This window comes from Rhea pennata, chromosome 31 (assembly GCF_028389875.1).
Source record: "Rhea pennata isolate bPtePen1 chromosome 31, bPtePen1.pri, whole genome shotgun sequence".
Lineage (NCBI taxonomy): Eukaryota > Metazoa > Chordata > Aves > Rheiformes > Rheidae > Rhea > Rhea pennata.
In genome coordinates this window covers 217,470-238,844 of record NC_084693.1, presented here as the reverse complement: position 1 = coordinate 238,844, position 21,375 = coordinate 217,470, and the positions used below count along the sequence as shown (strand labels likewise).

General features: G+C 64.3%; 3 protein-coding genes and 1 pseudogene across 3 annotated transcripts; all 4 read right to left on the bottom strand.

Moving 5' to 3' along the window:
- Positions 1 to 328: 328 nt before the first annotated feature.
- On the bottom strand, positions 329 to 2,610 carry LOC134152317 (lysosomal acid glucosylceramidase-like). The gene is made up of 10 exons (XM_062597585.1): positions 2,544 to 2,610; positions 2,265 to 2,456; positions 2,035 to 2,181; positions 1,829 to 1,962; positions 1,583 to 1,755; positions 1,263 to 1,500; positions 958 to 1,182; positions 722 to 885; positions 513 to 638; positions 329 to 437 (listed from the first exon to the last, which is right to left on the bottom strand). Exons 1-10 carry the CDS (start codon positions 2,608 to 2,610, stop codon positions 329 to 331), a joined length of 1,575 nt encoding a protein of 524 aa, XP_062453569.1.
- A 2,341-nt stretch (positions 2,611 to 4,951) lies between these two features.
- On the bottom strand, positions 4,952 to 10,199 carry LOC134152316 (lysosomal acid glucosylceramidase-like; annotated as a pseudogene).
- A 1,434-nt stretch (positions 10,200 to 11,633) lies between these two features.
- LOC134152427 (lysosomal acid glucosylceramidase-like) lies at positions 11,634 to 15,079 on the bottom strand. The gene is made up of 10 exons (XM_062597770.1): positions 14,851 to 15,079; positions 14,571 to 14,762; positions 14,351 to 14,497; positions 14,073 to 14,206; positions 13,789 to 13,961; positions 13,360 to 13,597; positions 12,912 to 13,136; positions 12,644 to 12,807; positions 12,358 to 12,483; positions 11,634 to 12,095 (listed from the first exon to the last, which is right to left on the bottom strand). The coding sequence occupies exons 1-10, from the start codon at positions 14,948 to 14,950 to the stop codon at positions 11,993 to 11,995; spliced, it is 1,602 nt and encodes a 533-aa protein (XP_062453754.1). The 5' UTR covers positions 14,951 to 15,079; the 3' UTR covers positions 11,634 to 11,992.
- Positions 15,080 to 15,516: 437 nt separating this feature from the next.
- On the bottom strand, positions 15,517 to 20,651 carry ENTREP3 (endosomal transmembrane epsin interactor 3). The gene is made up of 12 exons (XM_062597972.1): positions 20,433 to 20,651; positions 19,642 to 19,698; positions 19,326 to 19,436; positions 19,038 to 19,163; positions 18,856 to 18,963; positions 18,620 to 18,780; positions 18,429 to 18,528; positions 18,262 to 18,346; positions 17,583 to 18,161; positions 17,210 to 17,278; positions 16,731 to 16,993; positions 15,517 to 16,127 (listed from the first exon to the last, which is right to left on the bottom strand). Exons 1-12 carry the CDS (start codon positions 20,649 to 20,651, stop codon positions 15,957 to 15,959), a joined length of 2,049 nt encoding a protein of 682 aa, XP_062453956.1. The 3' UTR covers positions 15,517 to 15,956.
- Between the last annotated feature and the right edge of the window lie 724 nt (positions 20,652 to 21,375).

The following is a 21,375-nucleotide window of genomic DNA, read 5'->3' as shown; positions in this document are numbered from 1 at the left end:
TGTCCCCCGCCCCCCCGGCCTCCGTGCTAAATCCCGGCTGCCGCCTGCCCCGGCCCCGCGCCCGGGAAGCATCCGCCAGCCGGGATGGGGCCCAGGCATCCAGGGGCCGCCGAGGGAGGCACCATCTGCCCCCATCCCACTGCCTTGAACCCGCCCCCCCCCCGGGGGGGGGGTGGTAGACGCACAGGCAGGGCTGTAGAAAACCTGTTTATTTTATGAAAACACCCCGAAAGCAGTGGGCGTTGTGGCCATTGGATCAAGCGGATCTTCCTGTCCCCGTGGGGGACCCGTCCCCTGGCCCTGGCGCCCCCGCCCAGCCCCAGCTGCGCTAAGCTGGCTGCTTCCACAGGAACGTCTGGATGGAGTTGCCCGGTGCGGTGGCCTCGATGAACCCAGCCTGGGGGTCCAAGATCCCAAATGGCACCTCTGTGGGGAACCTGGGGGGTGCGAGATGGGGAGCAGGTCAGTGGCAACAGGGCAGCATGGTGGGGCCCCGGGGCCGCGGCGCTCACCTGTTGAGAACTACAAGGACAACAGTGCCGTCGGGACGTAGGAAAGCTGCGTGCTCCAGGTCGCACTGACGGCACCGCTTGGTGACAGTCAGCCCCACGCGCTGGGAGCCCTCAGGGATGAACTTGCTGCAAGGACAAACAGGGAGCAGGCTGCCACCACACCATGTCACCCCTGGCCCTGGCTGCCCCCCCGCCACCCCTCAACCCACCTGAAGTGTCCTAGGTGGTAGAACATGGGCTGCTTGTAGAAGACGTCCTTGCTGCTGTCCACGATGATGGGGCTGTCTACATAGTTCTTGCTCCAGTTGGGCCCCCCCTGCAGGTCCAGGGCCAGGTTCCAGTCAGTCCAGCCCGTCACGTAGCTGTTGAGGTTCTGCAGGGCAGGTCACAGTGCTGAGTGGGGCCAGCTGGGCCAGGCCAGGCCCCGCCACCTCCTGAGCCCTACCGAGAGGATGCTGTGGCTGTACTTGCTGCCGCGCTGCCAGTCGCCTAGTACCACCCTGGGTTCCCAGAAGTAGGAGCCAGTGGAGGCCTCCGTGGACAGGAGGAAGTAGTCTGGGAAGAGGTGGTGGGTGATGGACAGTGTTAGGTCAATGGGCGCCAGGAAGTCCAGGTACCAATGGATGCCAATGCCACTGATGTAGCCTGCGGCCACAGGGTCATGGAGCACCTGGAGAGGAGTGAGGCATTGCGGGCTGCCCTGGTGCCAGGCAGAGGCACAGGGCTGGGGCAGCCGGCATGGGAACTCACCACCTGTGCCCAGTAGGGCAGCATCACCCTTTGGTCATCCAGGATGATGAGCTGGACATGGCGGTGGGAGCTGTTGGCCAGTGCGGGGCCCAGGTCCCGTGCAATGAAGTCCCGCTGGTGCCCAGGGGAGAAGCCCAGACATTGGAAGGGGTAGAAGATGATCTCGCCAGCCGTGGGCTCATTCCCCGCTGTCACAGCCCAGAAGGTCAGGTTGTGCTTGGCATACTCATCCAGGAAGCTGGGCACGGGGAGAGGGGTGAGTGGCGCCAGGTGCCAGGCAAGCCTGTGGCCGGCATGCACCATGCTCCCTGGCCTCTCACCGGATGAAGTACTGCGCCCAGGTGTGGTGGTACTTGTCCCCGGGGCTGCCCTTGAGCGTGCCACGGCCTGTCATGGCCCCGTTGGTCTTCATCCACACCGGCGAGGTCCAGGGGCTGGCGTAGAGTGACAGTGGCTGCTTGGCCACTGCCTGGGCTGCACGCAGGATGGGGATCTGTGGAGGAGCAAATGGCAGCAGGCACTCCCCAACCTGTGCCACGACCACCATGCTCCCCTCCATTGCTCACCTTCATCTGCGTGTCCTCCTCTGTCAGGTTGAAGTGCTTCAGCTCAAAGTCGCCCTCTGTGTCAGCATAGGTGTAGAGGCGCACGGAGAAGTCAGTGCTGCCCATGGGGACACGCACGAGGTTGTACTCGATGCCTGCAGAGGGGATTGGCGGTGACGGGGAGTCCCAGGCGTGAGGGCAGAGCCGCGCTCCTGCGCCACGCTCACCTTCCTCGGAGAAGTAGGAGCGGAGCAGGTGCTCCTGGGCCTTTTTGGACAGAGACCGGATGTTTATGGCGGCCGAGTCCGTGATGGAGCCACCAAAGCCCTTCACCTTCTGGTACCGCCGTGCCGTGTCCAGGGTGAGTTGGAAACCTGCGGGGGACGAGCAGTGTCGCAGCTGGGGCTGCGGCAGCGCCGGGGCCCCCTGGGCGCATGGCACCGCACTATGGCAGTACCTGGCACTTGGGAGTTGCGCTGGAAGCTGCCCTCGCTGCGCTCCAGCCGCTTGCCGGCCTTGCTGCTCTCGTACTTGACGTAGGCACCGGGGGCCGGCAACGCCAGGGGGGCCGGTGCATCGCAGTACGTGGCACTGCAGGCGCATACAGGCGAGCCGTGCCCAAAGTCCCGGGCGTCACAGGGACGGCCACCTGCGGCGTGAGAGACAGGGCTGCTCTGGGGCACCGCTGGAGCCTGCAGTGCTGGCGGGGCGGGATGCAGCAGGACAGGGTGCTTACCTGCGGCCCCTGGCACCACCTGCAGCAGCAGCATCCATCCTAGGACGCCGATGCATCCGGGCCACATGGTGCTGTGCCGCAGCTGCACTCCGGGGGACACTGGGAGCTGGAGCCGGCACGAGCCAGCAGGCGGTGATGGCACGGGTGCAGCCCCAGGGTCCTGCCCTGGAGGGACACCGGTGCCAGGGATCTGCCAGCAACTCCCTGCCGCTGCTTGGCTCCCTGTGCCCCTTTGCCCTCCTGCACCCGTCCCACTCCAGGAGCCTCACTGGACAGGCACCAGGGGCATCCTGGGAGCCAGGGCACTGCATTTCCCATGCCCCATGAGTGCTCCCGTCCTGTCCCATCCCGTCCCTCCCACCTGCCACATTGCTGCACCAGGGTGCAGGAAAAGCTGCCTCTGCTGCTGGCACAGGGCAAAGGCGACCAGGAGGGAAGTGTGCCGGAGCCAGGAGGGCTCTCGTGCACCCCACCCCCCAACCCTACAGCCCAGCAAGGAGCCTCAGACCCCACTGCCTACCTGCTCTGAGCCACAACCCGCTGGAAAGCCCTTGCCTCAGCACCACGACCTGCTCTCTGGGCCGCGTCTCTGTAGGAGGTGACGCGTCTCGCAGAGCAGGAAAGGCAAGTCCCGGTGAGAGGACAGCTCAGCGGCTCCACGTGTGTTTTAAGGGGCGCCCTGGGAGGGTTTTGCAACTGTGCTCCAATGAGAGCTTGCAACGCTCACCGCAGCACTCGCAATGCGCTCCTGAAGCCTGTGCTGGCACCCTGGGAGCGCGGTGGGGGCAAGTAAGGCACCCCGGGCACTGGCGCCCACAGCAAGGAGATGCCAAACTGAGCTTGCCCCCAAGTGCGAGAAGCCATGTGGCCCCACCAGCCATCCGGAGCCATTTGACCTGGCACCCAAGTATGGGTGGCCCCATGTGGGCGAGAGCCTCATCTGGGACCCACGCCCTGCAGCCAGCCGGCCTTCACCATGCGGGAAGAGATGCAGCCAGGCAGCCCCAGGACCACCGCAGCAGGGACGCTCGCACTGTGCACCTTCCCGGGAGTCAAGCTCCGTCCACAGGTGCCCTGGTGCTGTCGGCCCCCTGAACATGCTGAAGCCTGGGCTGGGTGGAGGCTGCCGTTCATCATCTGTCCTGCGGACTGCAAAACACGCCTGGGCGTCACAATGTCTAATTTGGGATCCCTCCTAATTGCCCATGCCGGCTCAGCCAGAGAAACGGGACAGGGGCAGCTCCGGGGATGCTGCATCCCACGGCTTCTCCATGCACTTGTTGGCACATGTAGAGGAAAATAAAGCCACCACTGGCCCCACAGCAGACGCGTTTCCAGACGGCGAGGGAGCAGCAAGGCCGTGCGGAGGGGCTGTGCGTAAGTGCTGGAGCACACGCATAGGCTCAGCACGCACTGCTTGCGCCGCCTCTGGAATTGCAGTCGCCATTTGGGCCAGGGCTGCACAGACACATCCATAAAAATGTGGGATGAGCAGAAGTGCTCCATTAATACACTCAACACTGAGCCAGGTGCTGTCTTCATCTCATATGCCAACAAAACAGCTGTTAAACTATTCTTCCCCCACCCCCACCCCAAACACACAGCTCCAGAGCTTGCACACACATGGGATATGCCAAGAAGCAATCTGGCCTTCTATTTCCAGGACTTCAAAGAGCCCAGGATGCTGGTAGTGTTCCCAAAGGCTGCAGCAAGCAAATACTGTAACCCGTATTTAAGAAGGGTAAACAGGCTACCCAGGTAATTGGGGCCTGGCAGCTCAGTCCCAGACACAGGAGGAAGAAAGGGGAGCCTGTTGCAAGCCCCTGCAAGCAGAGCACAGGATGTGGCACCCAAGGTGATCTTGAGGAAGAGCCTGTACTGCACCGATGGTCTGCAGCTGTTTGATGCATAGAGACACAGCAGCAGCACGCTGTGCCTTTCGTGCAGCATCTGTCCCACTGCAATGTGATATGTTCATTAAAAAAATATATATATCTAGGGCAGAGAATCACCGCAGCACATACGAAATGAATTAAAAGCTGGCTAACTGGTAAGTCTCCAGCTGCAGCTACAGGCATGGAGGCCACGTGCAGCAGTAGGGCTCCGGTGCTCCCCCCTTCCACCCCGTCCTCCAACGGCACCCCTCGCACCAGCATCCCCGGCGGAGTAGTGGATTCCAAGTCACTCGCCGTCAGCAGGCAGCAGCGCATGCTGGAGGGAGTGTGTGGCAGCTCCGCTTGGCATGTTGGCACGCATCGCGAGGGGCCCAGGTGACACCGCCAGACAGTGCACAGTGCCAGGCACACGCTGGCGGAGCAGGGTGCTGCTGGGGGCTTAGCCGTAGAAGTCAGGATAGGGGGACACGTGAGCTCCCCATCCACTGCCGCTGCAGACCAGCAGGCCCGGCCTCACTGCTGTCGCCACAGGTAGGTCTGGATGGAGTTGGCTGGAGCCACGGCCTCGATAAAACCAATGGCAGGATCCAAGATCCCAAACAGCACATCCCAAGGAAACCTAGCGAATGAGAGCGGGCTGGCGAGGCTGGGCTGGCAGAGGATACCTTGCATATCCCCTTGCCACATCCATCCCACACATCCTCTGGATTTGCGCATTCCATGCATTGCCAGTATCTGTGCATCCTGCACTCACCTGTTGAGGACCACAAGGACGACAGCACTGTCAGGGCGCAGGAGGGCCACGTGCTCCAGGTCACAGAGCAGGCACTTGTGGCTGCTGGCCAGCCCCACGCACCGGGAGCCCTCAGAGTTGAGCTTGCTGTGAGGAGAGGAGCAGGCACTGCAGGAGCCCATGGCAGCCCCAGCCCCCCACCTCGTGGGAGCATCCTGCTCCATAGCTGGCTCCCCAGCACATGGGGGACATGGCTGGCAGCAGCATTTCAGGGCCATCCGGACCAGCCCCATGTGAGTCCCCCCACCCGAAGTGCCCCAAGAGGTAGAACATGGGCTGCTTGTAGAAGACATCCTTGCTGCAGTCCACTATGACAGGGTGGTCCACATAGTTCTTGACCCAACTGGGGCCCTACTGCAGGTCCAGTGCCAGGTTCCAGTAGGTCCAACCAGCCACAAAGTGGTCCAGGACTTGGCAGTAGAGAAGAGTGCAGATCAAGGCTGTGGCTGGACACTGGCCTCGTGCGGCAGAGGCACCAGGGGACACCGCACCGTGAGGATGCTGTGGCTGTAATGGGCATCGCGCTCCTAGCAGCCCAGGGCCACGGCAAAACGCAGGGTGAGGAACCCAATGCAGGCCTCTGTGTAGAGCTCCTGGATGCTGGGGGAAGAGCCAGTGGGTGGCCTCCAGGCTGCAGCAGGCTGAGATGAGGCTGTCCAGGTACCAGCGAACCCCAGTGCCAGCAACATAGTGGGTGGCACTGGCATTGCCCAGGACCTGGTGGGAGCGGAGGAGGCACCTGGCACCACGGTCAGCGGCTGCCAGCAGAGCTGCACACCTCGGCACAGGGAGCACATGGGTGCCCAGAACAGCACTCTGCCATTCCGTGTCTCCAGTGCTGCAAGGCAGCGACCCGCCGCGTGCTCCTCCTTCTCGAGGCAGAGGCAGGGACGGATCTTTTGCTCTGTACTTTCAGAAGGAGGCAATTCCCACACTGGTGCTCTACTGCCCCAAAGGCAGGAGGACAGAAACCAAACTGCGCCAGCCCCACAGCTGCTGGCATGCCGGTGGCATCGCTGCAGCGCCGGTGCCACCTCCTGTTCCAGCTCAGCACTGGCACGCGGAGGCCACAGCTGTGGATCACACAGCTCTGACCACCTCTGCAGCAGAGTCGCTCTGCCCATAGGCTGCCTAGGGCAGGCGGCAGCTGCTGGCTTCGTCTGCACTTGAAACACAGCACCCAGGAGCGATCGGAGCTGGAAGAAGGCCCCTGGGGAGCAGAGACCACAGTGCACCAGCTAGCCACAGCCACTCACCACTTGGGCCCAGGAGGGCAGGTGGCTGTGCTGGTCATCCAGGATGATGATTTGGGCACAGTGGGCACCCCAGGCCAGTGCCAGACCCAGGTCATGGAGGATTAAGTCCTGCTGCTGCACGGTGGTGAAGATGACAGTGGGGAACTTGGCAGGGCCCAACAAGGACACCAGGAGCTCATTCTGCACCATCACAGCCCAGAAGGTCACGCTGTGCTTGGTGTACTCATCCAGGAACCTGTGCATTGTGGTGGGACAGCAAGCATCTGTGGCACCCCTGCCCCATGCCCCTGAGCACAGCGGCGCATGGGAGTCCCCATACTTGACAAAGTAGTTGGCCCCGGTCCGGTGGTACTTGTCCCCCACCCACCCCTTGAGGGTGCCCTTCCTGCAGATGTCCTTGTTTCCTTGTTGCTCTTCATCCAGGTCGGCGCAGTCCAGGGGCTAGCATAGAGTGAAAGTGGCCACTTGCTCATGGCCATGGCATGGTGCAGGATGGGAATCTGGGGATGGAGCCAAGGGACTGGCTCAGCACTTGTGCCGTGGGAAGGGTGGCTGCCAGCCCTGGTGCCTCTGTCAGCACTTTCGGCCAGGCTCACCTTCATCCTTGTGTCCTCCTCCACCAGCTTGAAGTGCCACTGAAGAGCTCATAGTCATAGGGAACGTTGTTGTAGCTGTAGGGGTGCATGAAGTCACTGCAGCCCATGGGCAGGTGGACCAGGCTGTACTCGAGCCCTGCAGTGTGAGAACAGCTTCAGCAGTGCACTTCGTGGCAGGCAGAGCCACGGGGCACCTTGAGGCTCCTGGCACCCACCTGCCTCCGAGAAGTAGGACTGGAGCAGGTTGTCCTGTGCCGGCCGCAACAGCTCCAGGATGTTCAGGGCCGCTACGTCTGAGAGTGACCCACTGAAGCTCTTTGTGAACTGATGGAGCTTGGAAGTGCTGAGCGTCAGCAGCAGCCCTGCAAAGCAACTGGCTGCGGCTCAGCCTCTGGCACAGCCGTGGGGCGCCTGGCGCTGGCACGGCGGTACCTGGTGCGCAGAGGCCACGGCGGAAGCTGCCCTCGCTGTGCTCCAGCCACTTGCCAGCCTTGCTGCTCTCATACTTGATGTAGGCGCTGGGGGCCGGCAGCGCCAGGGGGCCAGTGCGTCGCAATACGTGGCATTGCACATGCACACCGTGGAGTTGCGCCCAAAGAACTTGGGGCTGCAGGGCCACGGGCCTGGGGGCAGAGGGGGCACGGGCAGCCACTGGCAGGGACAGCCCTGCGCCACACCGCTGCCACTGCCCTGTGCCTGCCCTGTGCTCACCTGTGGTCCCGGGCACTGTGGGCACCACCAGTGCTAGCAGCAGCAGCAGACAGCTAGCAGACACAGCCCCCACAGTGCCTCTGTGACTCCTGTGATGGCACAGGGCTGCAGGCAGGACTTGCCATCACCACTACACCAATGGGATGGGCAGCGCTCCACTGGGGAGCAGGGCTGTGCTGCTCGCCCTGTGACTGCCACGAGCTCCTTCATCCTGTCCTGGCACCCGCCTGCCTTCTCCAGGTGTCGAGTGCCCGGAGCCACTGCCTGTCACTCCCCAGGGGCCCCAGCCTCCTACCTACCTTTAAGGGGAGCTGAGTAGAGACCTTCCCCCACGCGACCGCCCGATGGCTCCTCCTCATTCTCTTCCTGCCCAGCACCTGCCTCTGCTCCAACCTGGAGCACCAGGTGTGTTGCCTCCCCTGGAGCCACAGCACTGGAGTGAAGGAAAACCTGGCTGCCACGTGAGGGCTTTATCCCCCCAGAGAAGGGGACAGGGATGTTGTACCAGCAGATCTGGCCACCACAAGGTCCCACGAGCAGAGGCCACCCTGCACCTTGCAGCTCCAAGATGCCCTTGCTGAAGACTGGGGTTTTTTCCTGCTGTCAGATGGGGTCTGGGTGAACCCCCCACTAACACAGCTGAGCATGTGCTTTGTGCTGTCCTGCCAAGGATTTCCAGCAGTGTCTTGGGCGCTTTACCCTGACCTGTTCCCCACTGCAAGCTGCCAGAGCTGTGCACAAGGCAACAAGGGCCTGGGGAGCAATGCGACTGCCCAGTGCAGCCACTGCTGCTGTGCCTGAGGCTTTTTGCAGTGCTTGCCCCCACCTTGGCACCAATTAAGAAAGGCGGTGCTAGCAGTAAGTTAGCATGGGCCCCAGTTGCCCCATCTCCTGCAAGACAGGGCATGAGCGGTGGCCCCTGGCAGCGCCCACTGGGGCCATGCTGCTGAGCTAGCGCTACGGCAGGGAAACCTGCTATGCCGCACAGTGCCGCCATGCCAGCCCGGCGCAGCTCCACTCTTCTGCACCCATGGGGAAAATGCTCCAGGAATACAGAGCCCAGACAGCAGGGACACCCTCAAAGCCCCCTGCCACCTCTCCATCAGCCCTTCACAAGGGTTAAACTCTTCCAGCGCCACCACCACCACACTGTTAGCTCTTGTCTGCCCAGGGTGGAGCAGCAGTTTATGACTAATTTTCTCCATTTCTGGCATATCAGATACAGCTGTGGGACAACTCCAGCAACCAAGGTCCCTCCTACCCTTCAGCAGTGCTAGACTCCCACCTCCTGCTGTGACTAACTTCTCTGCCAAGTGCTGCATTCAGGCCAATGAGCCCCAGTTTGGGGAGGGTTTAGTAGGTCTGGCCACTGGGGCCAAGGCAATGAGCTGCATCCAGCTGCGGTTCACCTGGCACCAGTGTCCTGGCGTATTCCAGGTACCGGGCACCCTTCCCTCCCCATTTTGGGGTCCAGGGCTGCCGTTGCCTCAGTGGCTCCAGTAGCTCTGGCAGCCCCACAATCCTGAGAGCAAAAATGTTGCAGAGGCTGCCGGGATGGCCGCAGCACTCAGTGCTGCTGACACGGGGTGATACAAGCTTCTTGTTCAACAGGAAAAGTGAGACCAGGGGACGTGCAATGCCTCAGAGCTAAACTAGCAGCTCAGGGGATGCCACCAAATTCCCTTCAAAGGTGTTTTTTCTGGGACTCTCCATGCTGGGAGCATCGCACCATGTTTGCATGGATGTGGGCAGCCAGGGTGCCAGGGCAGGGGCGGCCTATGCTCCTGCAGCCTCAGGTCAGGTTTCGTGCCCTGGCGCTGCTCCCGGGGACAGGGATCCGCATGAGCCTGGAGCCGCAGTGAGGGCTGGGGCTCCAGGGTGCTGCCACTTGGAGCCCTCCATCCGATGTCAGTTGCTCCTGCAGCACTGAAGGGCACGAGGAGCTGCAGCCTGGCCAAGACAAATGGGGGCCTCCAGCATCCAGCTGCCAGCTTCATTACTGGGACCAGAGCAGCTTTGAAGGAAGCCAGCGAGCAGGAACCAGGAGGAGAGGGGCAGCGGAGCAAGGATCCGCAGCAGGAGCTCCGAGCCGTACCGAGCCGGCTGCGGCCGCTATCCTGGAGAAACGTTTCCCTCTTGTGGACGAACGCGGGCAGCCCTGGGCAGCCCTCCCCGCGCTCCGACACCGCTCTGCGCTGGGGGCTCCCGTCCCCGGTCCCGCCCGCACCGGCACCCCGGTGTGGGACGTGCCGCAGCGCTGTTCCGGCCGCTCGGAAGGGCCATCCCTGCCCCACGCTTCCCGCCACCCCAGCCCCACCGCAGGCAGCGGCGGCCCGCCCCAGGCTGTGCCCATCCCACGCAGCAGCTCTGTACCAGCCCAGGTGCTGCGTCCTGTCTGCCTCCATGGACCGGCTCCACCACCACTGCCTCCCCCCACCCCCACCTACCCCAGCTTTAAAGGAGAGCCTTGGCTGCAGTCGTGACCTCCCTGCCTTAATCCCTGCAGCAGCACACCCTCGTGCACCCACCCTCCTTCCTGGGTGCGCCCGCACCCTGCGCCCACTCCTGGCCCGTGACCTCTTGCTCAACCTGGCCTGGCTCCAGCACAGCAGCTGATCCGGAACTCCACTGCCCTCGTGGCTCCACAGCCCAGGCTCCCCGCTGTAGTGGGACAGGATGCTCCTACCCCGGCCGGTCCTCCCGTGGAGTCCACACGATACCCCCGTGGCTGCAGTGCCTGGCGGAAAGCCTGGCATGCTTTGCCACCAGCCCCACATCCTAGCTCCCTCCATGCCAGGGGCAGCCTGGCAGTGCTCACCGAGCTCAGGGCTCACGAGCAGACCCTCCTGCACAGCAGAAGGCTGCAGCTCACCCCAAGCACACAAGATCTCCAGCAGTTGGGGGGGGAGAGGGGGAGGGGAAGGAAGTCATTTGGGTAAGCTCCCTGAGAAGCTTGTAGATACTCTGTTCCCATCCAGAGCCAGCTCATATCCCAGACCCACCCTACTGCAACACTCCTGAAGCTGGTTCTACCTCTAGGCCGGAGCTGGGCAACCTCCTGCACCCTCGCCTGGGCTGGGGTGTGACTCCAGGCCCTGCCAGCCCTCCTGTGAGCCACAAGCAAGACTGTAGGAGCCCCAGCTGGGCCTTGCAGCAGCCATGAACATTCCCCAGTGTCAGTATATTTATTCTGGTGGGGAGCATGAACAACACTGAGCAAAGCCCAGCTCCCAGCAGCCTGGTCCTGCCCTCTCCACATTGCACCCCTGCACCTCTTCCTCTAGGAACCCCAGTCTCAGGCATAGAAGGCCCCAAGGCTGGCCTGGACGCTGCTCCAGTTAGGCAGAATGACAGAGAGCAGAGACAGCTGCCCCAAGGGCCAGCACAGCCCCTGCCTAAGGCTTCCACTGAGGGAGGTGCCCAGGCCTTTTTCTCCCACTTCTTATCCAGGAAAGACAGCATCCATGGGACCTGCCTGCTGCCACAGTGCAAGGTAAATCCTGACTGGCAGTTGATGCTCAGGGCAGAACCACCCTGCCAGTTTCCAAACTCGCACACACGTGATCAGCTCTGCAGAGGCAGCCAGAGAGCATCCAGGCTCAGGTTGTCACACTGCCAGGTGGCACATGCTTGAAACCAGGCCTGGGAGCAAAGTAGAGCCTGGACTGCTTCCCTGGCAAAGCCTTGACGTGAATTACGTGGGCAGAAAGAGGAGCCACCGGAGAGTGCAGCCCCCGGCACAGAGGTGAGTTGCAGGGTGCTCAGCCACTGGGCAAGCCAAGCCTGCCGTTGGGACTCCCGCCGTGGACGGGTCAGGGGTTTTCTCTTCCAGCCGCAGATGGAGACAGAATCAGCCTTTAATGTCAGAATAGCAGAAACAGCATTCACAGCCTGCAGGCCCTCTGCCCTGGAGGGCACCGGTGCCCCCAGTCCTCCTGTACATGCATGGGGTGCTGCAGCCCAGCTCACTTTTCTGCCACTCTTCTTGCCCACACTGTCGCTCACGTCACTTCCCGGTCCCGGCAATCAGCAGAATGCAGCCGGCTCAGGCCCAGCCCCAGCGCTTGGCTCTGCTGCAGCACAGACACCGGCGAGCCACCTCCTTCACGTCACCCACAGGCGGCAAGTGGCTGCAGACCCGCACTGTCCCAGTCCTTCTTGGTCTAGCCTGTGGCTGTCCCGGGGCCTCCCAGCCCTGTCACTGCCGTCGCCACAGGTAGGTCTGAATGGAGTTGGCTGGTGCCACGGCCTCAATGAGGCCGACCGTGTCGGCCAGCCCAAAGGTCACGTTCTGTGGGGATCTGGAGAGCGAGGAACAGCTGGGTCAGCTGGACCTGCAGCAGTGATGCATGAGGACCAGCACACATACGGGGTGAACCATCTTCAAGGCCTGGGCTTGCCCCAGCAGCCTTCACTGCTGCATGGAGGTCTGTGCAACATCCTTTCTTGCTAATACCTCCTCCTCGCGAGAGCCTGGGGACACCTGACACCTCAAGAGCTCACTGTTCTCCTGACCCAGGCAAGACAGACTTCCACGCTTGAAGGCTGGACTGCATTGCTCACCTGTTGAGGACTACAACCACCACTGCACCATCGGGGCGGAGGAAAGCGGAGTACTCCAGGTTGATCTTCTTGGACTCTTTGGAGGCGACAAGCCCCACACGCTGGGAGCCCTCTGGGATGAACTTACTGCAAGGACAAATGCAGAAAACAAGCACAGGGAAGAGGGTCAGATCCCAGCAGAGCTGTCTTATTTACAGATCTGCCCTGTTTCACTCCTGACAAGCCACCACTGCAACCAGGGAGCTAGAGCCCCAGCAGTCAGGAACATTCAGGGGCCCCAACCCACCTGAAGTGCCCCATGTGGTAGAACATGGGCTGCTTATAGAAGATGCCTTCACTGCTGTCCACAATGATGGGGCTGTCCACGTAGTTCTTGACCCAGTTGGGGCCTCCCTCCAGGTCCAGAGCCAGGTTCCAGTCAGTCCAGCCAGTCACAAAGTGGTTCAGGTTCTGCAATGGGACAGCCCAGACATCTGCCCAAATACCAGACTGATGCGGGGAGAGCTGGCAACGCTCTCTGGGGCCCACTGTATGGGACATCTAAGGGACCTCACCATCAGGATGCTGTGGCTGTACTGATTCCCTCGTTCCCAGCAGCCCAGGATGACATCCCTCTCCCAGAAGTGGGCTCCAATGCATGCCTCTGTGGCCAAGATGAAGTAGTCGGGGAAGAGCTCGTGAGTGGGCACCACAGTGTCTTTTATGGGACCAATGAAGTCAAGGTACCAGTGGATGCCGATGCCATGGACATAGCGAGCTGCCCTTTCATCCTCTAGGACCTAGGCGGCAAAAGAGTCAGCCACTGCCAGAGCCCTCAGGTCACCCTGCACAGTGGCACACCAGGCAGAGTACCTTCACGACAGCCCACGCACGCTGCAGGATGGAGCTGCCAAGTCCTCGTCAGAGACACCCAGCCCATGCAGCAGGATGTGCTCCCAGGGACCAAGGGCTCTGCTACAGCTCCTTGCACTGGTAGACCCCTGCTCCTCACCACACACTCACCACTTTGGCCCAGTGCGGAAGATGCAGCCGATTGTCATCCAGGATGATGAGCTGGATGTCATGGTGGGAGCTGTTGGCCAGCGCAGGGCCCAGGTCTTGCGCAATGAAGTCCCGCTGCTGCTCAGCTGTGAAGCCCAGGCACTGGAAGGGGTAGTTGTTGATCAGCCCAGCTGAAGGCTCATTCTCTGCTGTCACAGCCCAGAAGGTCAGGTTGTGCTTGGCATATTCATCCAGGAACCTGAGTGCAGGGGGAAGAGGTGTGAGCAGCCCCAGACCCACCTTTGCGCACCACAGGGTGTGTGGTGTACAGTACTCACCTATCACCACTGCAGACCCTTGGACTCCCCCAAAAGGCCTCTCAGCATGTCCCCCATCTATACCTGCAGGGCCCCATTCCCTCAGATTCCCTGTCCACCAGTTGCTCCTCACCGTACAAAGTAGTTGGCCCAGGTCTTGTGGTACTTGTCCCCTGCTTGCCCCTTCAGTGTGCCCTTGCCAGTGAAGGACTCGCTGGTCTTCATCCAGGCTGGAGAGGTCCAGGGGCTGGCATAGAGTGACAGTGGCCTCTTGGTCATGGCCAAGGCTCGGTGCAGGACAGGGATCTGTGCAATAGAGCAGAGAGACCAGCTCAGCTCCAGCCACAGGGCTGAGCCCCTGTGTCTCCTCTTGCCCTGCCGGATCCAGTTCCTGCCCTGCTGCCTCCCACTGCTCACTTTCAGCTTTGTGTCCTCATCTCTCAGGCTGAAGTGGGCAAGTTCATAGTCAAAGGCAACGTCATCGTAAGTGTAGGCATGAAGAGAGAAGTCACAGCTGGCCATGGGGATACGGATGAGGTTGTACTCAAGCCCTGCCAGGCAGACAGGGGTCAGGCTGGACAGGTGCTGAGAAAGAGACCAGAGGTCTCCAAACCACACTAGTCCCCAGTCAGAGGGGGCATGCTGTCACCCCAGCATGGCCCTTGCCTGCCTCCCCCACAGCACCCAGCTTTCACCTTCCTCAGAGAAGTAGGACCGCAGCAGGTGCTCCTGGGCCTGCTCCGGCAGGGAAAGGATGTTGATCGCAGCTGAGTCTGTGACGGAGCCACCAAAGCCCTTCACCTTCTGGTACCGCTGTGCTGTGTCTAGGGTGAGGACGAGATCTGGCAGGGAGAGACCAGGCGTAAGGGAAGAGCATGGGCAGAGCCAAGCTGGTCCTCAGTAGCGTGGCAGTACCTGGTGCATGGAGGCCACGGCGGAAGCTGCCCTCGCTGCGCTCCAGCCGCTTGCCAGCCTTGCTGCTCTCATACTTGACGTAGGCGCCAGGGGCCGGCAACGCCAGGGGGGCCGGTGCATCGCAGTACGTGGCATTGCACACGCACACCATGGAGTCGCGCCCGAAGAACTTGGGGCTGCAGGGCCGGGGGCCTGGGGGCAGAGGGGGCACAGGCAGCTGCCAGCGGGGACACCCCTGCGCCACACCGCTGCCCCGCGCCAGCCCCAGCCCCGTGCTCACCTGCGGCCCCAGGCACCGCGGGCGCCAGCAGCAGCAGCAGCAGCAGCAGCAGCCGCCGCCGCCGCCGCCAGCCCAGGACTCCCGCGTACGCGGCCCCCATGGTGCCTCGGCAGATCCCTCGACACCCGGCCTCAGCTCCGAGCCCGAGCCCGATGCCTTTAAGGCCCAGCGCTGCCGCCCCTCCCACGGCGGCGGCAGCACCGCGCCTAGGGCGCCGCCTCCTTGCCGAGCGCGGCGGCGGCGGCGGCGGGGCCAAGCCCGCCCCGCGGCTCCGCGCCTGTCGTCCCGCCGCCCTCTCCCGCCGGCGCCAGGCGCCCCCCGGGCAGCGGCAGCGGCCCAGGCGTCCGGCGCCCGCACCCCGTCACGTGACCGCTCAGCTGACTCGCGGCGCGGGGGCCGGCCCAGGCCGCGGCCCCGCCCACTCCGGCCCCGCCCCTCCCGGCCCCGCCCCAAGCCCCGGCCCCGCCCCGCCCCAAGCCCCGGCCCCGCCCCGGGCCCCGCCCCGGGCCCCGCCCGCAGCAGGCAGCAGCCCGGCCCCGTGGGCCCGGCCCCGTGGGCCCAGCCCCAGCCCTGTGCGGCGGCGGCAGCGGTGCGGCGCGGGAGCTGCGGGCAGGCTTACACCTTTATTTGGTTCTCTAGCGAGTGTCAGAGCAGCGGGGAGCGCCCACAGCCAGGCCACAGCTGTGGCCGTGGCAGCCAGGGCCCTCCGCACTGCCTGAGCTGTGCAGCGCAGGCACCGGGCACTACCGGCACCAGGCACTGCCAGCCCAGCCAGGAGCCCACATAGCTGCCTCGGTCCAGGTCCCGGCCCGGCCCGGCCCAGAGGGTTGCATAGCAGGAGGAGTGGGGGCTGGTGGGGATACAGCCTCCTGCCTTCACGCTGCCTGGCCCAGCCTGCAGGCATCTGCTGTCTCACCCCGCCACTGGCACCCACTCCCTGGGCAGGAGCCTTGTTCCCTGCCAGGGCTTGGCCCCGTGCAGCTGCTTCCGGGGACCAGCCCCTCAGCATAGCCCTGGCCTGGGGGTGCCCAGCATGGGGCCCAGTCCCACCGGGGCAGCAGTGGAGTCCAGCAGCCCCCGCCACGTGCTGGGCTCCATGGCGGCCCTCAGAGCACACTCTCCTTGCAGGTCCCGCTGAGACTGTGCGGGCGGCCCCGCTCCAGGCGTCGAGCAGACAGGAGGCGGCGCAGGGATGAGGTGGAGCTCAGGTCCCCGCAGCTCTGCAGGTGGATGCCATTGTGGGGCTGCTCTGCTCCCGGCCAGGCGCTCTGGGGAACCTGCAACAGCATGGTGACAGCAGGCTGAGGGGGGTGCGGAGCAGCGAGATGCGCAGGGCGGCTGCCTTGCCCAGCTGGGCCCGCACAGGCAGGATGCCAAAGGCATTTGTCATATGCCTAAGCTGTCATTAAGACCAGACCCCTTCCTGTCACAGCTTCCTAAGTCAGGTCAGGTCTCCAGCATCCTGCAAGCATGGGCTCATCCCAGAAAGCAGGAAAGGGGTCATTACATTCCCCAGCTGGAGAAACCAAGGCTGAGGCGTCCCAGTGCCTTCCTCAAGGCTGCAGTGAGTCAGTGGCAAAGCCGAGGCCATTGCGACACGATGGATTTTCCCACTGCTGCCTGTGGCCAAGCCCAAGCAGAAGGCGCACCTCCTGGCTCACGGAGGGAGGATCCAAGCTTCCCATACCGTGAGGGCTGGGCCTCTGGGCTTGGCCTGCGGACGCCAGGACGGGCAGCGCCGAGCCCGGTGCAGGAGCAGGGAGGGAGCCGAGACGGAGGAACATAGGACAGTCTGGCACAGAGGTGCTGTGGGAGCGCAGGGCTGGAGCGGGCAAGACGGGGTGCCTTGGGAAAGGGGAGCAGCAGCTGCCGGTGCCCACCTGCTTGTGCCCCAGGGAGGTGTGCCCAGGCACCTCCACTGCCGTGGCCAGGCTGCGCTTGGGTCTCTGTAGGAATCGGGCCACCAGCCCGCGGGTGCCGCGGCAGGCCTTGAGGTCCCCCAAGGAGCGGGCTGCTGTCTTTGACAGCTGCTGCATCGCCTTCCTGGACACCGGGGGCTTGTTCTTCCCAGCGGAGCCAACGCGGAGCAGCAGGGGCAAGTCACACTGCGGTCGGTGGAGCAGGCAGGCCTCCGAGCACAGCCCTGCCAAGATGCTGCCGTGGGACACCGGGCGCGGACGAGGCAGCCCCAGCCCTCCCGCAGCCCTGGGGAACCCAGGGGGGTCCCAGCCTCAGTGCCTGTAGCTACTGCACTCTGTCATCCCCTCCACAAAGTGATGCCATGGCTGCGGGAATGCCTCCACCTCCCGGTCACCCCAGTAGTCCCAGACCAGCTGCCCCAGGAGGGCTCTGCCCTGACCTGTATCCGCTGAGGAGTTAGACACAGCGTCCTCCAGTGCTTTGGTATAAAGTACTTCCCTGAAATCTGCTGGGAGCAGGAAAAGCAAACTCAGGTGTTAGCACAATGCGGCTGGGCTGCGCAGCCCTGTTGCAACAGCCGCCTCCGTCAGCACATCCCCTCCACCGGAGCGGCATGTTCCCACCCCAGCAGGGCCTGTCCGCCTCCCCCCCATGCCCTTGCAGTGGCAGCCTGCCTCCGGGCAGCCCGATCCCGCCCGACCACAGAGGAACACAGCCTCCCTCGAGTGAAGGGGACGTTCCCCCCCCAACACCAAACCCACCAGCCCCGCACGTGCAGCCCCAGCCCCATAGCTGCCCCTGTCCCCACCCACCAGCATCGCCCACCACCGCTGTGCCAGGGTCGCTGTGTGATCTCACGAGCAGGCGCCAGCCCGGCCTCGGTGCTGGGGATGAGGGGCAGGAGGTCTCACTGCTGCGGCGCAGGTGGGCAAGGTGGCCGCCGCCAGGCCCCGCTGAGCGGGCGCCCCCGCTGCCCTGCAGCGGGCTCCTGCCTTTGAGCCGCACCTCGGGCAAGCAGGGCCCGGCGCAGCGGGCCAGCCCCTCCAGGCGGTTGCAGCTGTGGGTCACTGCCCCCCCAGCCAAAATTCCCTCGTGGCCCGGCTCTGCTGTGGAGCAGGAGTAGGAGCGCTCGCCACGCGCCCGGGGCTGTGGCACCTCCTCGAAGGGGCCCTGCAAGCCCAGTGTGGGGCTGCGCGCATGGTGGCTGCACTGCACACAGTCCACGCTCAGGCAGTAGTCCGCCCGGCTCCGCTGGATGGAGCGGAAGAGGACGTAGTCCACCGAGCGCAGGGAGCCCTGCAGCTCCAGCAGGCACGAGTCCTCAGAGGGGCTGCTGTCCCCAGCGATGTCCACCATGTCAGACGTGATCAGGGACCCACTGTCCATGGACGCTGCAAGGCAGGCAGCTGCTGTTGGTGGGGACAGGCCTGGGAGGGCAGCAAGCCCCAGGCAGCTGGTAGGACCAATCTCCCACCCCGGGGGCTCACACACCTTCCCCACTGAGCACGATGGAGGGGACGCGGTCACAGGTGCAGGCATGCGAGGTGTCCGTCAGCTGTGCGTCAAAGAGCGTGGCCTGCGTGCAGGACTGCGCTCAGGGCGCTGGCGAGGCCAGACAGTGTGGGGCAGCTGGCCCTGGCCTGCCAGCAGCCCCCTACCTGGCTGTCTCCCCGCAGCCCCATGACGGTCTCATAGGAGGGGGGGAAGTCGGTGGGGTACAGCGGCACGGGGCTATCCATGGAGCCATTGTAGGTGATGCTGCGGGGCGAGAGCAGGAAGGCGGAGTCAGGCAGGAGGCGGCCCACGGCTCCTGCTGTCCCACAGCACGCGGCCCTGCTCCTACAGGTACCTCTGCACGTCGGTCTCGGAGCTGCAGGTGTACTCAGGCGGGTAGTAGGGGGGTGGAGGCACCGGTGGCACAAATTCCTCGAAGTCCATCATGCTCTGCAGGAAGGTGTCGGGCGGCGATGTGCACTCCAATGTCACGGAGCTCGAGCGCTGTGGCACCAGCTGCAGGGAGCGGCGTGAGGAGCAGCCAGCAGGCACCCTGCACCCAGACATGGCCCTGCATGCCCCAGGACTCACCACATGGGCAATGTCCAGGGAGAAGATGTGGATGCAGCAGACAACGGCAGAGAGGGTGCAGGCAATGGTGGAGAAAACAGTCAAGCCGCAGACGCTGAATAGAAGATCCTGGGGAGGAGAGGGGTGAGCAGGGGCCGCAGCCCCTAGCCGCAGGGTCCCTAGCTGCCCCTCACTGCACCCACCTTGAGTGCCACACGGATGCTCCGGCAGTCAGGGTGGGGGAACATGGTCAGCATCTCACTCTGCCCACTGCAAGAGGCAGGTGCAGGTACCAGTTGAGCCTGGCAGCAGACACACGCGTCCCTCTCCTGCGGGCAGCAAATGCCTTCAGCGACTGCAAGACACAGCAGACATCCCCAGCCAGACCCCTGGGCTGTGGCTCACTGGGAGCCAAATGGACGGAGGCAGCGCGTGTATGGGGCACCACAGTGCCCCTGTCCAGCCTGCTGGCCCAGCTCGCATTGCGTTACCCTCTCGCAGGCCTCCAGGGACTTCACCAGCTGTGCACTCTGGCAGGACAGGATGGAGCCGGCCAGGCTCAACATGATGCCAAGCACCGACAACAGTGTGAAGAAGGTGATCTGTGGTAGGAAGGAGAGCAGCAATAAGCTGGGCAGAGTTGGCAGAGCTGGGAACTGCCAACTGGCACACAAATGTGTGTGTACCCAGCTGCATGTCCTGGGGCACGTAGGGCCATGTGGCCCTCCCCAACCTGAGATGTTTGCAGACAGGGAGCCTTGCAGGGACATGGCCTCATTCGCCCTGACAACCCACCACAATACATACCACCAAGGTGAACGGCCGCTTCCAGGAGACGATGCCCACGAGCCCAGAAAGCGCCAACTGCGGACACATGAGCCAGGGAGTGAAGATGGGGAGAGGTCTCTGCTGGGCAGCAGGGCCCAAAGCAGCCACTCACCTTGTGGCAAAGCCCTCAGGGCCCCGCAGTCCCAAGGTGGCCCTGCAAGGATAGTGCCCAGAGCCCCCATGCTGCAAGCCCGGAGAAACTGCTGATTCAGGGTACTCGAGAGCCTAAGGGCCGCGGGCAGCTCCACTGTGAGGTCTGTGCTGCAGGCTCGCAGTGGAGGCACATAGGGCTGCTGTGAACCCAGCTGCCAGCCCAGGCCTGCTGCAGCCTTGCCCTGAGCCTGCCCAGGCGGCATCCTGCAGTACAGCACAGGGGGAGCCAGGTAGGGCTGCTGCTCCCCTCCCAATCTCTGCTGCAGCACCCCATGCATCCCTCCCCTGACCACAGCTGTACAAACCTGCTCGGGCTCCTTCTGGCATCCTGGCACACAGCCCAGCTAGCCCCAGGCGCAGCCCCTGGCCCTGCACCCATGGTCCCCATCCCCTGCAGAGTCACCCTGGGGAAACCTCTGGGCTTCTCTGCAGCATGTATGGCCATTGCAGCTGCTCGGGGCAGGGAGTAGCAGGCCACCCGCAGGGACAGCAGCAGTACCATCAGCACAGTGCCCTGGGGGCAGAGCTGCTGCGGTGGGAAACCAGGCCAGGCCCTCAGGCTGGGCCAAGCATCCCTGCACTGTGAGGCCCACCGCCCACCACCTGCCCCAGCTCACCGAGAAGCCAGCCCAGGACGGGCAGGAGTGCCGGATCTTTGCTGAAGGCGTGATGCTGGCCGCCACCAGGCTGAAGGTGACGATCAGGACACCCAGGATCACTTGGACGAAGCCCAGCGCCAGCAGGATCTGGAGCCAGGTGCGCTGCAGGCGGAGGCGGGTGAGGCCAAGGGAGGTGCGGGCGGTCAGCGAGCGGCTGGAGCCGCTGGGGGAGGGCATGGCTCCGCCGCCGCCGGCAGGGACGGCTGCCCCGAGCCCGCCCCAGCCCGGGGCGCCGGCGGGACCGCGCTGCGCTGGCAGCCCCAGGCGAGCAGCAGCGGACGCTCTCCGGCAGGAGGCCAGGCTTCACCCTGCGAGCCCAGGGCTTGCCGCCGGCTATCCTGGGAGCAAACCTGGCCTCAGCGCCCCGAACCGCGGAGCCCGCCCGTGGATCCGTCCCCGAGTACCGCTGTCTCCGACCATTCCCGGGCGGGCCGCGGGCGAGCTCGTCCCGGGGCCGCTGCCGTCTCCCGGGCAGTGCTGGGAGGACGCGAGCGCTCCCGGTCGCCGCCCGCGGGGCTGAGGAGCATCGTCCGGCGGCGCCCAAGGCGCAGCCGGCGCCTGATGCGCGGAACCGCCGCGCCCGTCCGCAGCCCCTCACCGGCGCGGCGCGGCCGGCGCATCGCCCCCGCCGGGGCCCTGCGGGAAGCGCTGCGCTCCGGCGCCGCCGGGCCGCCGCCCGCTAGCCCTGCCCGCGGCTGCGGCAGCGCAGGGTAGGGCCGGGCACGCCGCCGCCCGCATCCCCACGGGAGGCTCGGGATGCGCCGGCACCGGCGGCCCGCCCCTGCTTGGCACGCCGGGAGCTGTAGTCCGGGACACCGACCCAAGTCCCGCGGGACGGCGGCCCCGGAGCCGTAGCCCCCAACCCCACAACTCCGGCCGCGGCAGCCCCAAGTCCCGTAGC